A 23579-nucleotide genomic window follows, 5' to 3' on the forward strand; every position below is an offset into this window, starting at 1 on the left:
TTTCTTACCTGGGGGCTCGGGTGAAGCTTCGAAGCTTCTGTGTTAGCTTGGACTTTTGTCCCAGGGTGTCCAGGCTGGAAGGCTATACTTCTCCTGCCCCTGCCTCTCCCTTTGGTGAGGAAGGATGGGAAACTTTTTTGTTTGTTTGGGTTTTTTTGTTTGTTTGGGTTTTGAGATGTGGTTTTTGTTTTGTTTTTAAAAAGGGATTAGAGTTTAAAATAAGGAAAGTCTTGACTGGTGGGCAGAATGCTGATGGCTGGCTGCACTGAAAGCACCTAAAACCTGGTTGTTGTCAACACTTGGGCTTTCATGGGAGAGCTTCTGGCTCCTGGTTCTCTCCCTTCCATGTGCTTTTTGCCCTGTCCCAGTGTTCATCCCTTTGGCTGTGCCCTGATCACATGGATTTGAACCAGCGTGGCCCCTCACAGCTTTGCTGCGGGCACTTCTCCAGGTGTTTCTTGGCCTGTTTTATCCTGGTGTGCCCACAGGACAAGTTCATCCCCGCACTGGGAAGCTGCTGTGCTCACAGCCCACGTCCCGTGGGGACCGTGGTCACCCACTGGAGGCTGGGTGTCTCCACCACGCAGGGATACCACAGAGGCAGCCCCCATGCTAAAACCTTGTCTCAGGCCTGTTAGCATCGCTTCGTGTCATCTGCAGGTTGCTAAATGCCTCCCTGCTACTGGACTGCCCATCCCTCCTCTGGGCTTTTTTTAGCTGCAAACTTCTTAATGGAGTGTTTTTCCTGACGGAAGGTGCTGGGGTGGCACAGCAGCAGTGGTGTGGAGGGTGGGAGTCCCTCTCACTGCTTGGGAAGAACTAACACAACTGGTAAATGCAACCCATCCTTCTAATCAACCATCCCTTCTCTGGGGCTTGCAGCGTGCCGGGGGCTGTTTACCTTCCTGCAAGTGGATTTTGGATGGTACTGCCTCGGAGGTGGATGGCAAAGGTCCTGTTTGCACTTGCTTCTCCCCCCGGTTGCTCAGGGCCTTGCTTAAAAAGACAAAATAAACCCCTTCAATACCCGCCAGCAAAACCCTTGATGCAATTGTCCACTGGTATGATAAGGTGCTTTCAACTGGGTGTGTTGTTTTTTCCACCCCACCAAAGCTGTTTGCAATAAGCCCAGCTGCTGTGCATGAGAGAGGATCAAAACTTGGGTCTGCAGCTGGAAGGTCTCTGTGATACCTGGGGCTGAGGTCTCCCAAGCTTGCTCTTTCCAAAATACCGAAGAAAATGTGACCCTGTGTTGGCTGGAGGGGAGGAGGTCTTCCTGGGTGGGTGCGGGGTCTGTTGCTGGCTGCAGGGCAGATCCAAGCTTTGTGTCCCTTTCCAGGCTAGGGAAGGGTTTCTGCAAAAGTAGAGGAGGCAAGGCCTGGGTGGCTCAGCTTGCCTGGGCAGCGCGAGCCATCCATCGTGTGGGATGGGCAAAGCCACCTCAGGTGTGGGGAAGGAGAGGTACTCTGTTCCTGTGCAGAGCAGCGCTGAGAAGGCACATGCCTGTGTGGTGAAACGTGCTTGGCAGGAGGGTGGGGAAACCAAAAAGATGGTCTCATCTTAGAAGGCTGAAGTGGCCTCCTGTGCCTTCCTGCCCTCCCTGTGGGCGTTTGTCCTCTGCAGCTGTGTCCTTCATCTTGGGATGCTGCTGGCCCTCCTGGGAGGATTTTGCTCAAACAAACTTGGCAGAGCAGAAGCTGGCTTGCAAATTGTTGAAAAGATGTTGAGATTTATCTACGCTAACGTGAGGAGGAAGAGTGCCCGTGTGAACCTGCCGGCAGATAAGGCCAGTGTTCACAGCTGTGCCGAGGAGAGCGGGGTAGATAGGGTGTCCTGGGAGGGGGGAGAAGGAGGGATTTTTAATTTTGTGATACCCTTGTCTTAATCCTTTCTCCCCTCTCTCCCACCCCTCTTCTCGCCTCTTTGAAGGTAGGTTAAACTACTCGGCCTCACCTTTTCCATAAATACAGGCTCGCGGCTGGTTCCAGACCCAGGGAATACATTAGGAGTCTGTTCCAGCGGTGGGATGGGTTTTTGGACGTAGGTCGTATTTTGCTGGCTGAGCACAGTGCGCTGCTTGTGTGAGCTGGGTGGCTTCTGCAACAGCTGCCTGGGCTGTTAAAAAAGTAATGCTTGGTAGGAGTAGCAGGCAAAGGCTTAAAAACATATTTTTCAGGTAAAAAATCTTATTTACAAACTCAGCTGTGGTCTTTGCTCTTTGGTGGTTTGTTTAAGGGGAGACAAAGCTGAGTCGTGGGAGGTGTAGGGGATGGTTCAGACCATCACCAGTGCCGAGGGGGCTGTGCTCCTTTCCCAGTGCCACTGCTCCCAGTAAATGCTGCCGGGTGAGGAGGCGGTGACCCCAGCATTGGGCTCTGCCGTGGTGGCATCTCCCAGTGGATGTCCCCCCTGCCATGCCTGGGGGAAAGCAGAGCTAGGCTTGGTGCCTCCTGCTTCTCTGTGGCTTGGAAGGGGTCTGCACCCCTTTCTTTCAGGAGGGCTAAGGCCAGGGTTGTGTCTCTTCCTGGGGTGAGGATTTCCACCAGCAGTTTGTTTCCTCCCCTGGCTGTGCATGGTGGCCCAATTTCAGGGGCGTTTCAAAGGTCTTGGGAAAGCTGCACCTTGGGTTTTTTTCTGCTGGACTTCCCCCATCTCCTGTTGCACTGCTTATTTGCCTTTCTCCATGCGATGCTTCAGGCTCAGCCATGTGCGTTTTTGGAGCTTTGTCTTATTTACACTAACAGTTCTCAGAAAGTTCAGCTGAAAAGCAGCTTTTCTTCCTGGGAACAGCCAGGAACCACTAGTGTGTGATCTTTGTGTATAAAGTTGCCTTTCTCTGCTTATAAACAGTGGCTCTAGGATGGATGTGCGGTGGACCTGTTTAGATTTAATTCTGACCCACCTCCTTGTTTTTGGTGCTGGTGTCCCCTTTGAGGAACGTGTTCTTTCCTGCCTTTTGCAATAACATGTTGTGTGAATTTTTTAACCTTTAAAATTGGAAAGTCAAACTGTGGTGTCCTGCTGCAGACAGTGGCATATGTTTTTTTTTAAATTCCACCCCCTCCACCCCAGTATCATATACACAGATTGCTCATTCATTTCCTGTGCAGCCTTTCTTCTGATGGCCTGGCAAGCCAGGCCCCGATAGCCGCAGAGAGGCCATCACATGTCCCCATAGCCCCTGGTAGCTCTGGGAGGGGGTGAGCTGGGGAGCACACGTGCACGCCTTGGTCCTCCAGCTGCAATGGAAGAGTTGTTGCGAGATCAAGCTCTGCTGACCATCCCTCCCAGAGCCCTTCATCTGGGCTTGTTTCCCCAACCCTGGTTTGCATCAGATTGACATGAGCTAATTATTTCTGAAACCCCTTTAATTGGTGCCTCTTTTTGGTCCAGCTGAAACTGGGGAATTGTTTCTATAGTCATGAGCAGAGGAAAGACATGGGGCAGAGCAGGATCACCCATGGCCTTCCTTCCTGGGAAGGTGGGCTGGAGCAAAGGGTTGGCAGCATTGCTGGAGTCACTGGTGAAGCAAGAAAAGCTTTTGCATGCTTTTGTGGGCGTGGCTGAAAAATGCAGCGTGTGTCAAACTTGCTGCTTTACTGGGTGTTTGTAGCGTGCAGCTATGTAGTGAGATGTATTGTGTCTTCCTGAAGATGAATTCAAAGCTGAGTTGTGGCTGTGATGCTCTGGAGAAGCATCTCTGGGTCAATGGCAGTGGTTCCTCCAGGCTCTTATTCTGGAAAGCTGTGCTGCTATGGGAGGTTCCTGGCCGAAACATCGGGCCCAAAACTGGAACAGGCTGTGGGTCTGGCTTGCTGTGGAAAGGGCTTTGCCTGTGTCCAGGCAGAGAAGGTCATCCTGTGCTGAGCTAAGCTGGCGGGACGACCAGGGAGCTGCAATCGTTGGACCAGTGTGAGTGCTCTGCCTTCCCTGTGGTGCCAAAATGGTCTCCATATTGCTATGAAAACGTCTTGTGGAAAACTTTCCACTTATAACTGAAGTCTCATTTATGTCTGCCCAGGACCTGCTCTTGGACTGAATTTTATTTTCTAAGCGAATGAAACGTTTTGGTCCTTGGGAGGGGTGGGTGAGAAATAACTGCTCCACCAACTTGCAGCCCACCTGCCCTCGGGGAGCTGGTGACCAGGAGCCAGCGAGGGTTTCTGGCGGAGGAGATGGTTTGCTCCGCAGGAGTGGCGTAGGGCTGAGCGGGTCAGCGGATAGCTAGCCCTCCCGACCTGTCGTAGTTTGTGGGCCCTCTAAAAACTAATGCACAGCGCCTGCATTGCCAGCTTCAGACCCCTGCCTATGTGCATGCTTCCACAGACCCCTCCTGTTGTCCCCGGAGCGCAGACCACGGAGTATGAAATGCTTTATGAGACCCAAACTGTCTTGGAGAAAAAAAAAGTGGATACAAAATGTGTTTGGAAATCTGGCCTTTTGTGTATCTCTTTCTGGAGTCTCTTAACCTGCTCTATATTTTTAAGTTCCCTGCACTGTAACTGTACTTGGCAAGCTCTGCAGGCAGGGGAAGGGTTTATTAACGTGGGTTTGTACGTAGATAAACATAGTTGTGAAGTACTATTGACACATGGATGCTTAGAGAAGAATCAGCTGCTTTGTGATAGCCAGTTCCTTCGTTCAAATCTTTACAAAACCCTGTTGTAGCAAAGCACGTTTCGAAAAAAGGATGCATACTTCTGTGGCTTAAAAAGGGAAAAAAGCAAACCCAAAAACATACACGCACACCCCTCTTCAGTAAAAGTTGTGCGCACATTGGAAACAAAGGCATCAGCATTTGCTTGTCAGAGCTAATAAAGTTTGCTTGGATCTTAATTTTTCTGCTTGATTTCACAAAGTAATTGAAACTTCCTTTTTGCTGCAAGCTCTTTTTTTTTTCCCTTCTCTTTCTTTTTTACATTTTTTTAAATATTCCTAAAAGAACATCTTTTGGTCAGTGAGTTGGTGGAATTTTGGTCAGAAGGCAGGCGCACACCAAGCAACTGGTCAGTCAAAGCTTATAGGACAAATTACTTGTGTCTGCAAGTCATTCCTCCAAGTTAAAAACCACCTAGACCAAATAAACCTTGAACTAGAGGTTTTATAGGATCTTTTGAGCATGTAAGTGAAGCTTTTGTAATCGCAGCGATCTGATAAAACCTTAAAAACCAGGGTCCCCATAAAGAAAATAGTAGTTCCACTTGAGGTGATAAAACCCACATCTGGTAAGCTTTGCTTGCTACCTCCTGATGACTTGTGAAATAGCAAATAGTCCCCGCTCCAGAGAGGACGCCAAACTGCTGCTGCCATACCCTTGCCATGGGAGGGACATACTGAAAAAAAGTTAATTTGAGAGCAATAGCAGCGGCTTTTGAAGAAGGAGCATCCTCCAGCTCGCGTTTGCAATTGCATGACTATGGTGTCTCGCTGCCTGCCGCCCGGTCGGCACGGCGCAGCGAGTTTTAGAGGTTAGGATAAGGAGGGGCCAGGGTAATTGAAAGCAAACAAACAGCCAAGACAAAAAAAGAAACATAAAACAGCAAACCCAAAGCCACAAATAGAAAACAGACTTTCCAGATTGATTAGTTAAAATTTGTTTATTTGAAGTCCCAAAAGTTTGCATCGTTGCTCTTTCGGGGTGTCTCTCAAATTTGGCAATATGTTCACCATGTGTTTTCAAATCAGCTTTTCACACGAAAGACCCTGTTTTTTGGTGTGTTGGTGTTGCCCTAAACTTGAAATTGAAAGGAGGGTGGCAGGTTCCAAAGACTAATTTGTAGGCTTGACATGCAGGTGCTGCTCTTGAGACAATTACACTCTAAAACTTTTGTTTCGTGGAGGATTTTCCTTGGGTGTATTAAAGAGTGCTGAGTGTTAAGACATGGTACCTATAACTTTTTTTTTTTTTCCCCGTGTCCCTGCTGAAAACAGGTTTAGGAATGCTGATGCACTTACTAGCTTTAGGAATCAGTGGAGACCTGATAAAGTCTGGGTTTACTTTTGGCTTTCAGGGTGTTTTGGACTGGAAGGTGCTTCCTACCTTCAATAACAGATCAATAGTGCAGCTGTAATATATATATAGATATATTTTTTTACAGATTTGGCTTAAACACCCCCAAGCCCCCAGACAGAGAAATTACAGCTCCAGCCTATTAGCTGCTGGCCATTAATGAGTCAGGTCTAAATGCCTTGATTGTGCCTGAGGTTTCGAAGCTGAAATCTTTGCATAATACTGGTATGGCGAGAATGCCTCCCAGGGACAAGCAGCAACTTCCCAGCGCTTTTGCAGTGTCTCTCCAGGAAGGAGTAAGTACATTTTGGGTTGTGCTGATACCAATCTCATGCCTTGGTGCTATCAAAGCGGGTGGAAGCTCCCTGCTGCTCTGGCAGCCTAGCTCTGATGTTCTTTCGCATCCAGGCACGTTGTTTATCTTTAACCAAGGCTGGGATAAACTTCCAAAATAAATGAATGTAGTAGTCCAACTCGGTCTGCTGGCGGAGGTTTTCTGGAGTGACTCAAACAATATAAATATGAAAATAGCTAGACTTCAAACGCTGCTTTTGGACAAAGTTTTCATAGTTGTCTCCTAAAGCAGCAAAGGGGAACCTTTCCTTGAAGAACATTTTTTTTTTTTTTTCTATTTAACCCCTCACCCCCTTTCTCTTTTCATCTGCACCCTTCCTTCATGTCTGCCTTCCTGATTAAGAACTAATCAGTGAAGATAGATTAGTCCGGGAGCATTGCAGCCCTTGGGACCAGGGCAGCTCCGGCGGGTCAGGAGCCGGGAGGCACCGTGGGGTCACCGTCACCGCCGTGGAGGCTGGCTGAGCCGCGCTCGAGTGCACGGAGGAATGTGGTAACAGGATTTAAAGGAAACGTACAGAACTAACGAGGATTAAGGCTAATTGTCCTACGAGGGGTGTCAGGATGTGGCCATGCGGGAAGCGGCTCTATTCTGCAAGGGGAAAGTCTGGTAGTTAAGGGTCTGTTTGTGGAGGACGTGGGTAGGTTTTGGTTGGTTTAGTCGCTGTATGGAGAAATGGGAAACAGTGGATTGGAGGGGAAAAAAAAAAAGTCAAGTTCTTCCTTAAAGACTTCAAGGCTGTTGGAGCAAATATTTCTGCAGTTGGTGGGAAACATCCAACAAATGAATGATTCTGCTGGTGTTGCACAACTGTCACTTTGTGCGGGGAGCTGACGTCCCCCAACTGCTGAACGCTCATCCTGGGGCTGAGCTGGTAGGAGCCCTCGTACTGAGGGACTTTGCACACCAGTGAGTTTGTGTTGAGAAACAGCGTGACGCTGTCGGAGCTGTTTTGGGGACCTTGCCTCCCCTCGTAGGTCAGGCAGGTTGCTTTGGTCTTACAGAAAGGCCATGGGTATCCCTTGGCTTGAATAAGGTGGGATTTGGGGAGCGAAGGCCCTCAGGGTTGGTCCTCAGTGAGCCAAAGTGGTGTGAAATGCTGGCTGGAGCTGACAGTTCATGAAGCGGGTCCTGAGGGAGCTGGGCGACTGGACCAGGGGTTAATGGCTTTGTATTTCTGTGGGGCAGATGGAGCAGGGGCTTGGCTCTGGGCGGTGACGTTGTGTTGCTGGGTGAAAATTGATCTCTTCCAAACCAGGCCTGAAAAGAAAATTGCACCTGGTTGCTCTCATCTAAATGCTGGTGTCAGACGCTTACCAGCCTGGTAAACCCCTTGGTGGTGAGGGAGGGGAGTCAGTGGTTGCTGTGGGGTCTGCTGGGCAGGGTCGTGGGGTGGCACTCGCCCATGGCGCTCGGCGTGTGTGGGTGGGCAACCTGCCCGAGCGAAGTCATTTGTCCTTGGTCCTTGGGTTTTAGCCATTCCCGATAGAAGCAGTCCAAAGCTCACAGTTTTCTGTCTTGTGAGGTGCCCTGGGGACGACGGGGATGTGCAGGGGCAGGGGAGGGTGCCTGATTTCCTGGCATGAGCTGACTGTTAGATTACAGCTGGACTTTGCTACACCTGAACCCTTAAAGCTTTTAATCTTTTCATTTATGCTCTCAATTACCAGAAGTCATAACTCCTGCCCCCAAAAAACCCCAAGCAAGTGATACTCTTGCAAACTGAGAAGGTGGAGTGTTTCTCCTCGGTGCAGAGCTTTGGCTCGCTTTCGCGCCCTGAGCGGGACCCCCAGGGATCAGTGGCGCTGGGTGCTCCGGCGTGGGTGGCCGGTGGCACAAGGGGTGGCAGGAGGAAGGCAACAAGGAGTCAGTGCTCTGGTCAAAGTCCAGGCTGCCTTTGCAGGGTGGGAAGTAAGCCTTGTATTGGCAGCTGTGTGGAGCAAGGGGCTTGTGTGGGTTTTGCTATCAAAGCAAGGGGTGCAAATGTAGACCTCCTGTCCACATCTCCTAGGTCTTTCGGGTGGCCCTGGCTGGTCCTGGCTCTCCGCCGAGCCCCTCCGTGGTGCTTGCTGTCCTCCCTGCCCAAAATCATCCAAGGCAGGGTGAAGGAGCGTGTCCTTATGGATGAAAAACATCACCCTGCTCCTTGCCAGATATTTGCATATTTATTTGTATACTGCCCTTCAATATAGTTTGCAGCTTGGTCTTGTGTGGGTTTTCTGGTTTTGTTTAGTTTTTTTTTTTTTTTTTGCCTTTTCTTATGTGTAAAGTCAGTTTCAGAACTGTTGCAGGTTCTGCAGTGCCTGTTTTGGATCCTGCAATAGAAAATGAATCTCTCTGGAAGTTAATTAACATCTCTCATGTGTTCCAATTTATAGATTAGATTATTGTTTGTATAAAGCCTGGGATATTTTTTTAATTTTATTTTAAGTCAAAAACAGGAAATTGTGGCTGAATTTCATGAGCTTTGTTTCTTATTTGAGGAATTAAAAACATCTTTAGGGTTTTTTTAAACTTTTGCTTGGGTCACGGCTGCCAGTTCACACGTCCCTAGTACTTTTATTCCTGTTGGTGCACTTCTGTCATGTGGAAATGGTAGCTCTGCTTTATGCGATGGTGCGTGCTGGTTTTTGCTTTTTTAAGAAAACTTCACTTCTGTCAAGCCCCTGCATAGCTGGTGACATCGGAAGGGTGTGTTCGGAGGGGCTGACCCTACGGCCGTGGCACCAGCGCCTTGGGGAATGGTCGTTGCTTTACAAAGTGCCGGTGCCACCATTTAGGAGAAAGAGGGATCTCCAGAATCGCTAGGGCGGTATGACCTCAAAACATTGCTGAAGCTTTCAGGGGTCATCTGCTGCCAAATCTGGGACTCGCCAGCAGATGACCTGTCTGCTGGCACAGATAGGTGAGCCTGGGTGCATCTCACAAGCAACTACTGTGTGGCTCTGAAACACGTTTTTGTGCATCCCTGCTGGAAGCCGTTATGTTTGGGGGGGGGTGGGGAATATGATAAACTATTGGAAAAGTGGTTGCCAGTGGTGTACTCCTGTTTCTCCCGCCCGCCCGTGAGTGGTGCCTTCCTGCAAACGTGAGCATCCCAGGAGGTGCCAGTGAGAGGGGCTGAAAGTAGAGGGAGAAAAATCTTGTTAAGAAGGAAAACTATTCCAGTTCAAATTATAGTGTTTGTGGCAGAATCCGTTTTGGTTAAAAGCTGCTTTTTTGGCAAATAGCCCAAAACTTTGTGTTTAAAAAAAAAAAAAAAAAAAAACCAAAAATCCGAAATCAGGAACAACAAAAAAACGGGCAGGCTTTGTTTTGCCTTCTTATTGGGGAATTTGAGGAAAAAATGAGAAGTCTCACAAAGAAAGTAACTGTCTCCCAGCCGGATCTCTTGTATTTACTGTTCCTTGTGCTTTAGGCTTCAGTAATTCTGCGTATTTGCTGTTCCCAGTGGGTTCTTTCTTTTTTTTGTTTGTTTGTTTTGTTGTTCCCCCTTTAATTGCATGAAGTTATACTCAGTGAGGTTTTTTGGGTTACCCCTGTAAAATCTGCTGGGCAATTTCTGTTGAATTCTGAAGTCTCATCACTGGCTGTATGCAGGTTTGGTTTTGTTTTCTTTTTTTTTTTTTTTTTATAATGACTTTTATTTTTACCTTTACATATACCCAGAGTTACTGACTGCAAGTGTTGGGCTTTCTAGCTCCTGTTTGGTGGCTGATGGAGGGGCAGGGGCACTACCTGTCTCAGCCATCTGGAGGTGGGTCTCTTGTGTGCCTTGGTAAGGAGGATGGATACACAGAGATGTGGGGAAAAAAAACAAACATAATTTTCAGCATAACTTGTCTGCTGTGTAACACCTCTCACTTAGGGCATGTAGGCAGAGACACATTATGAAAACTGTTTCATGCTTAAAGAATTTGGTGATAATAAAGAGAATTTGCATTTCCTAAGTTCTCACTCAGTGATGTCAAGTAGGGTGGTGGTGTGTTGGTGGTGTGTGTGGTTTTTGGTTTTTTTTTTTTTAATTAAGAAACAACTCATGGTTTTCATTCAAGGTTTCTGTCTTAGCTAGAGCCAGGGAGAATCCTCTAGTTAACTAGAGCTATTTTACTCCCCAGGTTTGCTTAAATAATAAGCTTAAGTATGTAGCGTTCTTTTTCTTTGTTTTTTCTTCCCCTTGCCTTATTTGTATATTCAGGTCTTAGTGTGGTTTCTCTCTCTTTTGATGTTTGCAGAAATGCATTATCTTCATCTGTCTGGTTTGTGTTTGGTGTGCCACTAATTGACTCAATATCCTGTTTGTTGGAATGAAAGAGTGCTCTATCATGGCATATTTTTCCAGGGTGTAAAGCCTTGCAGTATTTGGGCCACCCTGTCAGGAAGGAAATTGTTGGTTGTGCTGTGGAAATGGAGCGGTGGTGGTATTTTTCCTCAGGTGAGCAGGGTTTTAACTTTAAATGAACTCTTAAAACCCCGTTGAAGGTGAGATCCTGCATCCTCCTCATTTGGACATCACCTGCAAAGGGCGCAGTCATGAGCTGCAATGTGCTGTAAAGAGCTTTTGGGTTTGGTTCTTAGCGAGCTCCACCTGAACCTCTCCATGGCCCAACCTCCAAGGGAGAGCCAGGCAGGAGGGGACCTCGGTTGACTGGTGATGCTTCTCTGGGGTGCTGTGGAGAGCGGACACAGGTGTTTGTCGCTTGTTTGGGGCTGAAGAACTGCATGTGGGAAGGCTCTCCGGGTCTGCCGCCGTCCTGGAGGGATGTCCCAAAATTGCTCCGTTCAGCCTCAGTGGGCAGCATTTGCCCAGACTTGGTCTTTCAGGGACCTGGTTCTGTCATTGGCTGGAAGACGAGCTTTGCGGTAGTAATTTGGGCTTGGACGGGTGGAAGGCAAGAGCCCTCTTTGTGTCCTAAGTTGCTCTTTCCAGTAAAAAATTAAGGTTCCTAATGTGCGTTTGGCTTAATGTACACACATGGATATAAATCTCTCTTGTTCTCTTCGGTCCCTGACCCTCTTGGCAGTAAATTTGGGAACCCGAAGCTGTCAACAAAGCAAAATGGAAAAATAGAAGCCAGACAGACCTCGGTTGTGTATGATATTTTAAGTAACTGTAGGTACGCGCTACGGAAATAATTAGGATTATTTGTTGTGTTGAAGGGAGGTATGTCACTGAGGTATTGTGTGTGCTGGCGTTCCCCGTGCCTGCAAGATGGATTAGCAGCTGAGTTAACAGATGCAGTAAAGCTCAACTGAAAATAGTTCACTGTTGTTAAGCGTAGGTGAAAGGGCTTTGGTTTGGGTATCAAAGAGTGTATTTTGACTGCTTGACAAGTTTGCAAAAAAAAAAACCAACACAAACCCATTTCAATATTATAAGCTCTCTCTGTGAGTCTGGGGAATTTTTCTGTGCCATTAGAGTAATCAGCAAAAAACTGAAATGCACATTGATTAATAACCTCAGTGGAAGCACGCGGGAAACAAGTGGCTTTACCATTAATAAGGCAAATAAACCATTTATATAAAACGGTTGCTAATTGAGTGGGATGTTAAATATGCTGCACGCTGGCACATGCTGCCAAATTGTGGTACTTCCATAACCCTACCAGTCAGCTTTGGGAGCCGACTGCATGTGCGGATGTCTTCTGGCTTAAACACTCCAGGGTGGTTGGAAAAAAGGGGTGCAGGTGGTTGTTGAATCCAGGACCAGGGCTTCCTTCTGTGGCTGTGGAAGGGCTGGAGCCACCATGCCTGGGTTTGGGTGTGTGGGGTGCTCTCCTGCTTTTGGTGCCAGTTGGGTTTGAGATTCCAATGAGAATTGCAAATGTTTTCAGGAGGGAAGGAAGGAAGGAAAGATGAATCTGTTCGTATGGTGGTGGCCTTTAGGGTGGGAAATGGTTCATGTTGGACACGGGGTGTGTCATTTTGTGTTGGATGGTGGAAGATGTAGGGAGGAGGCTGCACAAAGCACTTCTCCTGGACGTGCATGGACTACGTTTGAAATAGTGGTCTGGGCTGGAAATAGCACCGTGCGCTCGGTAGCATCAAGGAGGTACAGATCCAAATGTCCCGTCCCGACCCGACCTGCTCCGACCAGAGGGTACCGGCAGCACTGCACTATTTGCAGGATGTGAGCTTACAAGCTTCTAACGCTGCCGCCCTTTGTGGATGCATTGCCTCCGTTAGGAGGACCTCAGTGCTGTTTTTTTTATCTCTTCCTTCCTGGCACGCGACCATCTCTGCAGGAGTATTCTCCCCAGTAAAATAAACACAAGTCCCATAGCAGCACTGCTCTAAAGCAAGCAGAGCAGACTGACCACTGGGTGAAAAAGAAGCACTCCGATAAGAGCCATCAACTAAAAATTCAAGTTTGCTGCTTATGCCAAGCAAAAAGCACACCTTCAAGCAGCATGTGTGTGTGACAGCCTGGGAGGAGGCAGTAGGGTCACTTTTTTTCACTCCCTTTGGTGTTTGCAGCTTAGTGTCATTTCACCTGGAAATATTTATATGCCAAGACAGTTTCTGCATTTCTGTAGTGCTCTTCATTAGCAAATATCTAAAAGCAGCATAAGCAGTGATTAGGGTGACCCAGCCTTGCCTTGGGGTACAGGGACTGTTGTGGCTGTGGGATGTGCAACGTGCCATAGCCCATAGGGGTTACGGCAGCACCGTTGCAGATCGGTGGGAGCTCATGGGCCGTTCCTGGGGCTGCTGAGCATCCCCGGCTTGTAGCCAGGAAAATTAGGCAGGTTTTGGTATTTTGGGTAGAATTAAAGATGATCGGATTGGGCGGATGGTTTCGTAGCCTTTTCTGTCTCACTGAGTCCACAGGAGCCGATCGCAAGCTCATGCTTTTCTTTTTTCTTATCGCCCCTTGTTAATGTGGGGCCGGCGCAGCAGAACTGCGCTCAGGGGTGATGCTAGTGTCTCTTGTCATCTTTGTTGGGGGTTTTGTAAAGCCTCAGTCGCATGTCAATTATATATGATGGGTGGAAGCCTAATATTCTGTGATAATTAGAAGGCAAGTCTAGTGTGAAATCGGATTAGAGCTCAGCATTACAGTCCAGGATTCCTTTGGTAGTTGGTTCAGGGGAAGTCATAAAGCTCTTCTAAAGATGACACAGGCCGGTGTGTGTGAGAGGGAAGAGGCAGAGCATGAGGCCGAAATGGTGGCCCCACTCGCTGGTCCTCCAGCAGTGTTCGCCTCCCGCTCCTCCACCAGTCCAGCTTACCCCAGCCTGTTTTCTCACAGGGGAGCAAAGTCCAACAGTAACATCTCAGCCCATAAACTACTTTTGGCTTGTTTACCAAACTGCAATGAAGGGCTAGACTGTGTACAGGGCTGTTTTAAAGAAATAATGCCCCCCCCGCCTCCCAGAGAACCACTCCTGAAAGTTGAGCTGGTTTTGCGGCTAGGTATACTTAAAGTATTAACTTAGTCAAGGCGAAGAGAAGCAGGCTGGAAGACATTAGACATCCAGAAACAACATTTTGAAAAGGTCTTGGAAAATTGTTCGGTGAAGGGAACTGCTTTTCAAGATCACAGAGCCCCTGAGTTTGCGCTGCACACTTACTCATTCGATGAAAACTTGTTTTCTGACACATTGCAAAATAGTTACTTGATTTGGAAGAAACTCCGTGTGCCTGGAGTCTGCTAAATGTGGCATTTCTGTAATGGCTTAAATCATAAGTTTGCAAGATTACCTTTCTGAGAACATTTCCTCGGATGTACAGATGGTAACATTGTGTACCATTGCATTTCTATCTTTAAACCGCCACCTCCGTTCCCCAGAGATGTGCTGTTAACTAACCAAGGAGCCAGTGTCGTTTGTGATTTTTTGATCCTTTGTTTCTCTCTCTGTATTCATGTGTAATATAAAATAGAGAGAAAGTCTTGCTGCAACAGGCCATGGGAAAGGTCTGCTGCAAATACACGAGAAGTTGCAGCGATGGTGTGCATATGCGGTAGATATTTGGAGTCGTTCTCTGCTACTTCAGCTCTTTTTGCCATGCAGCCCCTGATGTGGTGATTGCACACCCTGCCAAACAATTCAATAAAAAGCCTAACTTGAAAGGAAGCTGTGGCAAAGTTATATTTTTCCTGTGCTCATATGGTGATAAATTACAAAAGCTGCCGAGTCTTTAACACTCAACAGTAGATGAAGAGTTGCCTTGTATGGGCATTGTTTGATGAGTTTTAACTTGGGAAATAATTACTGTCGAATGTGTCCTTGACAGTGAGCGCACACCATGAGTGTTTGCTAAACATGAGATCTCTGTTTCAGTGGGCCTAAATACTCATAATTTTCACTCCTTTTCCTTAGAGGAGGTCACTGCCAGTTGGAAAAACAAAGAGCATTGTCTTTGGTCTTGGCTCTGTGTTGGTGTTTTGCATGTGCATAACTGGTCCATGCTTATGTGGGCCGCTGGCAGCGGCTGCTTTCTAGGCTTTGTTTTCATTCTTCTGCATGCTGTGGTTGTAGCACTGCTGTGTTTTGAAGCGTTTGTCTGATGGTGTGCTCTGGGGTCTGTCTGTGGGGGTGTAAGCAGTTCCCAACACCGTAGCCACTCACCGAAGGGGCATGTGATGGATCTGTCACCTCAGCGGGTGATGGGATGCTGGGATGTTGCGTTGCTCTCCCTGCAAACTCAGGCGTGGGATGAGTCCTGTGGGTGGATGCTCCAAGGGATCAGCTCTGCTAGCTGATTTAAGACAAACGCTAGGCATGAGATTTCTTGCAAACTCTGTCAGTGTCTGTTTCTTTGCTCAAGCGACGATATATTCTCAGGGATGCAGGTGTGTTAAAGACAACCATCCCCATGGGAAAAAAGGGGCTGCTGTGTCTTCCAGTGACTTTCCATTGGTATCTCCTACTGTGGTGTAAGAAAACTGCAAGAAAAGCAGCCCACAGCTCTGACCTTTCTGTTTTTTAACACTGGGTAACACAGCACATCCTCCTACTATTAGCACTGAGTAGCTGGAGCTTCTCAGCTCCAGACAGAGCTAATTCTTGATCATAAGCCAAGACCACATAGTGCTGACATGACTGAGAAATATCTTCCATAATTAGATTGCTTGGTCATTCATTTTTGAATGTCTGAGTTGCATTTTGGAGCGTAATATCTTAAAGTTCAGGATCTGTGCAAGCTTGATTTACTATCGGCAGTGTTCTCTTTGCTTGGCTTTGCACGTGTGTCCCAGGGAGGCACCGTGCAAATCTGGAACAAGGGGGATCAAAGGAAAAATTACTTTGCTTTGTAACATTAGGTGGGATGGCAACTTTAGTTTAATAGTATAAATAGATATAAAACTGTTACTTGTACTTTTGAAATACATTGGGCTTTTATTAATCATAAATAAATTGGAGTAGTTGTTAAAACCACTGTTTTAGGGATCCCAGGGCGTCTGTGGACAACTTCAGAAGTGTCTGTAAAGTGTAGCTAAGAAAGGAAATCGCACTATCAGTAAGGTTTGAATTTGCCAAGTAGGGTAAAGGCTTACCCCTCCAACACAAAAGAATGGGAAGTATGTAAGTCGTAACCATCAAAGGCAGGCATGCATCATGGAAATGGTACTGAAATCATGAAGTGCATTTCAGGTAAAATATTTCCAACATACTCCCCCTCCATAAGAAATTAAGGAAAAAAAAACCCGTTTCAACACTTCTGAAATTAAATTGTTTTGACACTGCAAAACCAGCAATCGCTCTAGCTGTAATTATTGCTTTGCTGCTCTTTTTGTTTCCCGTTGTGTCAAAAAGCCTTAGTGCTGTATTGGAACCAGAGCAAAGAGAGTAAAAGTGAAATAAAGCAGTGGTGCTTGGGCACTTCTGTTTTTTTAATGCTTGCTGGTAAGGCAGGCTCATAGAGGAGTCACCAGGTGTGCTCTGGGATGGATTTGTTGGGTAGGATCAAAAAATCCTGGGTGCACCTCTTCCTTTCTTATAAATGACTTATCAAGCTAAATGGAGCCTCATCCCTCGATGCTGCGGCCCTTGATGTGTGTATTTGCTGCTGGAGGTGCTCCTCTGAGACAGGAGGAAATAGAGTCTGTGAAAGGAAAATATATCTGCAAGGAGATAGTGAGATTTTTCTGTGTTTTCTGAAGGCTGTGCCTAGCAATACTGCTTCCCGTAACAGACTTTGAGCTTTCCATTAATCAAGAGCAGCGGATGGTCGTGTGTAATAAATTAGCTGTGGCAGAATTATCTGTTGGTCAAGGTCTCTCTGTAATGCCAGGAAAAACAAACAAACCCTGTAGTGCAAAAGGAAAATAAATTTAGAAGGAGAGGCTCTTAGGAATCTTCTATATATATGTGTGTGTGTGTGTATATATATATACATACACACATATATTTATGTCTTATTCTAATAATACGTATATATTTATATCTTAAAATGGTCCTTAAGTCTCTGAAAGGAGAGTTAGTTACACTAGAAAGTCATGCAAAGTGATGCAAAGGTTCAGTAGCTGGGTAAATAATGTTGTTACGAGATCTTGCACAAGGTGGGCAGAGAAGCAACTGATCACGTTAGTCACGGGCAGGCTTTGTTTTGCACCGTGCAAAAATTGCATTTGTTTCTCTAAACCCACTTCTGATGCTCTAGCAGGTAGGGTGGCTCTTCACTAAGTGCATGGTTCACAGCCTGTCATGAAGAGGTTATTTTCTTTGCAGAGGGCTGACAAGTCATTTGCAGCTCTCGCCATGAGTCTCTGAACCTCAGCGGTGGTTGGAGGTTGTTGGTGGCTCCCAGGGTGTGAGCAGGTAGGAAGAGCCTTTGCTTCTCCATCTGCTTCCTCAGGCTGAAGGATATGGTTTGGCAACGGGGTGTGAAATGGGAGAGAAGGTGGCAGCTTACATGTAGGCTGTGTCTTTTAAAATACCATCTGACTTGGAAGGATGAGATTCTCATCCTGCTTGTTTTGATCATGTCTTCAGCGTTGACAAAGATTTGCACAATTTGCCCAAGTTTGAACCACTTCAGCATCAGCCCACCTGCCTGTGGTGGTTCTGCCTTGTGGGACCTGTCAGAGAAGCTGGAGCTGAGGATTGCTGTGCAAAGAGTTTGTCTTGGCCCAACAAAACCTGGCAGCAGTGTTTTATTGGTGGTGCTAGAAGAGGACAGCTTCATCCTGCACTGCAACAAGGTGCTCTAAAAGGAAATTACATGGAGCCAGACCCTGTGTCCAGATCGCGAAATTTCAAAACGAAGCTATGGTGGACACTGAAGCACTTCACGATTCCTCTGACCAAGCCAGCTTAAGGCAGTTACCTTTGTAGGAGAGAATTGTTGTTCAGGGTGAAGGAAGAAAAATCTATCTGGGTTCTCCAAAAACAAACACCTGATTTCACCTGGGATGGTGACCGAAAAACTGTAAAATTAGGAGCTGGGAAATATAAAGCTTTTTCATGAGCTGTTGCATAAAACAAGTATATTTTAATATCAGTGGTAGCTGTGATTCTGAGAAAGATTACTTGTTCTGTGGTAATTGGAGGGGGGGTGTGAAGAAACAAGGATTAATCTGTGCAAAGAGGACCATTGCCATTGATACTGTGTTGTGTACTAGCTGAATGAATTGGAAATAATTAAAATAGCAAAAACTTCATGGAAGATAGCATAGCATATACAGGTCATTCTGCTGGTTCTTCAAATTACACTGTGCAAGATGAGTATCTGCTTATTCTGCTTACTAACTGAATAAATAAGAGGACACGTTTAAATGTTCTTGCAGAAAGGCAAGGCATGGTTTTTACAAGTGTTGTTATAAAGCTCTACAGAATCAGGTTTTGGTGTGCCTGGCTGAGCGCTTGCAGTGAGTGGGGGGTGGTGGTGGTGGGGTTTCCATGGGAGGAGATGGGGCTCCAGGTCCTCACACCCTCTGCCTTGCAAGCCAACCTCTTTGCCCTTGCATAGAGAATCCTTTTAACTCAGGGTATTTTCTTCTCTGGTTTTCAGGTGACCATTTGAAAGTCTGCTCACAAGGCTACACATGCTGCTCTCAAGAAATGGAGGAGAAGTACAGTCAGCAGAGTAAACACGACTTCAGAAACGCCGTTGTAGAGCTTAGCAATCACTTACAAACCATGTTCAGTTCCCGATACAAGAAGTTTGATGGTAAGTGCAGAGACCTTGAACTTGCTCTCCTTGGGATAAAATGTAAAAAATCCCCATCCTGTTGTTCTCTATGCAGTTGTTCTGCTCTGCTTTCCCCTCTGCTGTGGAAGTTCATGACTCATGGCTCGGAGGGCAGAGCACGCCTTGTTTTGCAATCCCGTGAGAGAGAAATATTTGCTGATTATACCTGCTTGTTTCCCAAAGAGAGAGATCTTTCTTTTTGATTAATCTTTTGAAAAAAAATTTTCCTCTTAATGTAAGACTGCAGTTTTGTTGGTGCATCCGTGCAGCACATGTAATTATCATGTGCGCATCTTGTAGCCCTGATCCACAAAAGTGCTGATCGTTCCCAGCGTGTTGTGAACCAACAGGATTTGTATCCATCTCACTTAGCCTTTGGGGCTAAGCAGAGCAGCAGATAAATACAGAGCTGGTTTTGTGTGGAGGCCAAGGGTTCAAGTGTGATGCAGGGTCAGAAGCAAAATGAACAAAGTCTTGGCTGAGTTCCCATCACTCGAGTGACGCTAACTGCTGACTGATAAGCAAATGACTGGGCTTGGCCTTGCCCTCGGATCGGCAGCGGTGTCCCGTCAGACTGGGTCTCCATAGGGCATGCATGGCTCATGGGAGCTGCAGGAAGACGCTCACTCTTGGTGGTAGCTGGTGCACACCCTTCCAGCGTTGCCCACCTTGCAGCCAGGCGCCTTTCTTTCAAGAACGCCTTGGTACATCCCTCCTCAGCTGAAGTCAATGCCCAGGCATCAGGCAGAGCACCCATCTGATGTCCAAGCAGCATATCTTGGTTTTGCTGCTGAGCTCCTGGTTGTGGCAGTTCCCATGGGGCTCTGCCGGTACCTGTGTGCTCCTGGTCCCTGCAGCCCCTGCACCTGGGCACCCCCAGGAAGGAGGAGCCAGGGCATCAGGCTCCTCCCTGGGTTGCCCTTGTTGGCTGAGGGAATGAGGTGACACCCAGTTGCACATGGAAATATTTGAAGAGTCAGGTGGACTGGGTTGCTGAGACTTCTGTTCACCTCGTATATCATCATTGCTGTCTGGTAGTGGAGGGCAATTCCACCGCACAGCTCCTCTGGACCTTTTTATCCCTTGTTCAGTCATTGATTCAACATGTATTTTTCTACTAATATCCCGAAGTCTGCGTCTTGAACCTCCCAGGGACCTCCTCTACTCTACTGCAGGAGGTAGCAGCCCCTTTCTTTCAAAAGGGATTGGCACTTGGGTGAGCGAAAAAGTCCCCGGGTATGAAATTGCAGTGAGTCAAAGTGGAATTACGCAATCATCTTGATAGCATCTAAATCTGCTAGCTAAATATTTCCCTCTTAACCTCTGTTGTCTCTACCTGCTGGTACACCAAAGGGGTGATGGAGAGAGAACCAAAGTGTCTAGACTTGTAAGCTTATTAAATGCAGAACAAGACACTTAATGAAATCCAGCCCATAGATAAGCCCTTTCAAAGAGACCAGAGGAATGGCATCTGATTCACCTTAAATGAACGATGAGACTTTTTGAAATGCAGCACTGAAAACAAAGAGCATGCAGGGTTCACTGTATTAGCATCCCTGCCATGGTGCAGATGTATTGCTAGGTGTGTCTGCCTGTTTGTAGGGTGAGATATGGCTGCAGGGCTGCATGATGGTAGGGGGATATTAAGCTAAGCTGAGCTGGATACCTGTCAAAGCATAAGGTTTCAAAATGGGCGAGCTTTGATAGGGAGCCCTGTATGAGCTGTTTTGTGTTGTGTGGTGGTTCTTCCGTCAGCCCCTCGCAGCATGCCCTGTGCTGGTCTCATCCTGGTCTTAGCCCTGGGAGACCTTGACAGGCAAATCTGGACAGGGATTGTGTGATCCTGTTGCTGGAACCTGGGTTTACTGTGCCCAACCTGTCCCTGAAGGGCTTTTCTCTGCTCTCTACAAAGCTAATGAAAGAGAATTAGCAATCTCCTCAGCTTTTCCCAAAGCCTAATGGCTCCGTCTTTGAGCGTTTCCTAATATCAATCTCAAACTTGATTTGTTGCAGACGAAGCTGATGTAGGGATTATTTTAATCTTACCTGGGGTGGAAGCAGAGATAACTGATTACCATCCTCATCGTTTACCTCTTGGAAGACTTTTCATCATGTCTGCCTCTGTGCTGGAGGCTGAAGGCACCCCCTCTTCAGCAGCACTCTTGCTGGTGGCTGGGGCAGGTTGGGGAGTCTTCCATCTGAGGTTCTCAGACTCTTCTGCGAAAAGTTTGGAGTGCCATGCTGAAGACTGCTGTGGTAGTATTGTTGGTTGGTTTTTAAGAGCCTCCTACTGAGTGATCAGCTGCTTGTGGTGTGGTGTTTCCTTCCTCCTTCTGTTCAGCCCTGGTGCTTGGTCATCAGGTCAGCTGTGGTCTGTTCTGCCTTGCATGTCTGAGTTCTCCTTGTCCAACATAATTCTTACTGCCTTTTTTGGTGTAATGTGCTCAACCTAGAGGAGAGAGAGATGATCAAGACACACATTTGTCCTAATCTCTAGGTATGACATTGAAAAGCGCACGATCCCTTCCAGAGCTCTTCCTTCACATGGGCCCATGCTCTGATCTTAGCCTTTGTAGCTCTTTAGGGCTGCCTCATTGCTAGTAGCTAAATCCATTCAAATGAAAATAAAGTTGACACAAAATGCACCTTCCTCTGTTTAATGAGAAATCCTCTGCGTTACAGCTGTGTCGAGGGACTGAGCAGGCAAGACGCGTTATTGCAGAGACTGAATTCACTTCACTTAACTGCCCTTCCGGCAAGTGGGACGAATGCATCTCTTGCACAGTGATGCATCCCTGTGCTGCGAAAGGCCACTCCAGGATGCAGCTGAAGCGGCAAACCGTGTCCTCCAGCTCTTTCAAAATCTTTGTTGTGGGTTGTCTGGCTGCTAATCTCTCAGCCTTGACGTTCAGGTCTGAGAGGAGAGGCAAACCCATGCTGCCTCTGTTATGTGTGTGACCTTTGCAGCAGTTGCTGATGCAAAAGGATAGTCGAAGTGGTGGCATGTCCTTTGGATGGAGGCTGTGATGCCCTGTGGCTTTTGCAGCATTTGCATCAGCTGTTGCTGGAGCGCTGTGTGCTGTTGGAACTGTTGCCAGAATTGCTCTGATCTGACACGAAAGCCATACAGGAAAGTATTATCTCCTCTTAATCGGGAGCATGGAACAAGCTGCTGATTATCCATCCCCAAAGGGCTGACCAGAAGTCATTTTGGCTCCTGATGCATAATGTGACAGCATCAGATCCTCCTGTGTGTGTTTGGTTTGCAGACGCGGGGAGAAGACTGGAGCTTTGGAGTCCCATATCATACATATCCTGTCTAAACATTTGCTTATAGTACAGCTATGTATGCTCCCGCGTGTGTCTCCTGTTGTAATTTAAACAACTAGTCCAATTGCAGTGTGGCAGTAAGGGATATATTTTCAGCAGTAAGGGAAATGCTTTTCTAATAAAATAAAAAATACTTTGGGAGTTGTCAGATTCCCCATTGCTAGGTGAAGATTTGCTGGTTTTTTTCTGGCATACATGACCTCAGACACACATTTATGGGCTTCATTGAGAAAATTGTGGCTGAGATTCTCTGGCCATGTAAGCATCTCCCTCCATGACAGTGACAACCATGGGCAAGCCACAGAGCTGTGCAACTGCAGTGACGCCTCATGCCACAGAAGTGGTTATAGCAGTCAGGGCTTTTAAAAGAAAGAAAAAAGTGGGTGTGTGTGTTTCAAATCTTCCTTCCCTTGTTTTATCTTAGCTAGTTAGAACCCCCCCTTCCTTCTCCCAGGGATTAATAACACTAATAGGATTAATGGTGACATTATGACTGCATAAATGCTTGGTCCCATTTAATAAATGGGAACTTTCCCCTCTTTTGCCCTTTCAGGCTGAAGTTTCCCATGCCGGGGTCTGTGCTATCCAAGCAGTGCTTCAGGGAAATTGTTTTGAGGAATTGGAGCAGGGACAGGACATAGCCCATAACTCTTCTTCAGCATTTCTGCTATTCTGTTGCTTCCTAGATAAGATGTGCTTATTTTTTTCTTATTAAAGATACCTCCTGAATCTCTCAGAAGATTTAACTGTTGTGCCAGGCCTTTTCTGGGGGGAGAAACGAATTTTTTTTTAATAGGCTGGTTGCAGAGCGATTAGGGCAGACAGAGCCCCAAGCCCCTGTGAGCAGAGGGCCCACTGAGCCTCTGCCCGGCGGGGCTCAGCCTGGCAAGCGGCTGCTTGTTCTCCTGCTCCTGCATTTCACAAGTGCTTTTCCTATTGCACTTAAACCAAGTCTTGTCCCTTTCTTCTGCATGCTCTGGATTTAGGGAAGGCAAGCAAGCTTCTGCAACCCTTGTTGTAGAGGAGACGAGCATGAGATGGTGTGTCCCTGCCTGGGCTGGCAGTAGGTTTGGTGTTCCCAGTGCCGATGGGACAGAAGGATTTGCATGAAACAGCACAGCCTGAGCCAGCATCTGGGAAGCTATTAAATGCCAAGAGTCCCGTTTCCGATCTGCTCCCCCTGACTTTTCTGTTAGCATTTAAGATAAAACAAATAGAGGTGTAAAATGAAACCCCTTTGGGACAGTGAGCAGGAAGAAACCAAAACCAGGCAGCATGAGCCAGCCAGGGGTCCCCGAGACCATGGTGCACCCATCCCTCTGCTGCGCAGGGACCAGGCAGGGGGCCCAGAGAGGGACCCCTGCGTGTGGCCTCTGTGTCTGTGTTGGGCAAAGTAGCCACAGGTATAAAGGGTGGTCGTGGCCTGCAACTTTGCAGCATCCCAGGGTGCCCTTGATCTCCTAGTGCAAGCCCTGTGTTACTTCTGGGTGCACAAATTACTTCTAACAACTGGGCTGTGGCTGAGTCCAAGTGACTAGTCAGGGAGCATGGCCAAACACCTTACAAAATGCTGAAACTGGGACACACACACACAAAAAACTGTAATCTCGCTTCTGAATTTAGGTTTTGTTGTTCAGACAGCCTGTGGCTTCCAGCCGCTGTCTCCAGGTAGGCCTTACCAGGGATGTGTGCTGGGACAGTGGGATGTGTGGCTGGGAAGTATTAATAGTCAGGAATGGCACAGGA

General features: G+C 47.2%; 1 protein-coding gene across 1 annotated transcript in view; it reads left to right on the forward strand.

Moving 5' to 3' along the window:
- The window catches only part of GPC4 (glypican 4), a 69206-nt gene that overhangs the window by 12848 nt on the left and 32779 nt on the right, over positions 1-23579 (forward strand). The window contains exon 2 of the mRNA XM_075106812.1: positions 18324-18482. Coding sequence (XP_074962913.1) covers positions 18324-18482 — 159 coding nt within the window. The remainder of the gene's footprint in view (positions 1-18323; positions 18483-23579) is intronic.

Source organism: Phalacrocorax aristotelis, chromosome 11, assembly GCF_949628215.1.
Source record: "Phalacrocorax aristotelis chromosome 11, bGulAri2.1, whole genome shotgun sequence".
Taxonomy (NCBI): domain Eukaryota; kingdom Metazoa; phylum Chordata; class Aves; order Suliformes; family Phalacrocoracidae; genus Phalacrocorax; species Phalacrocorax aristotelis.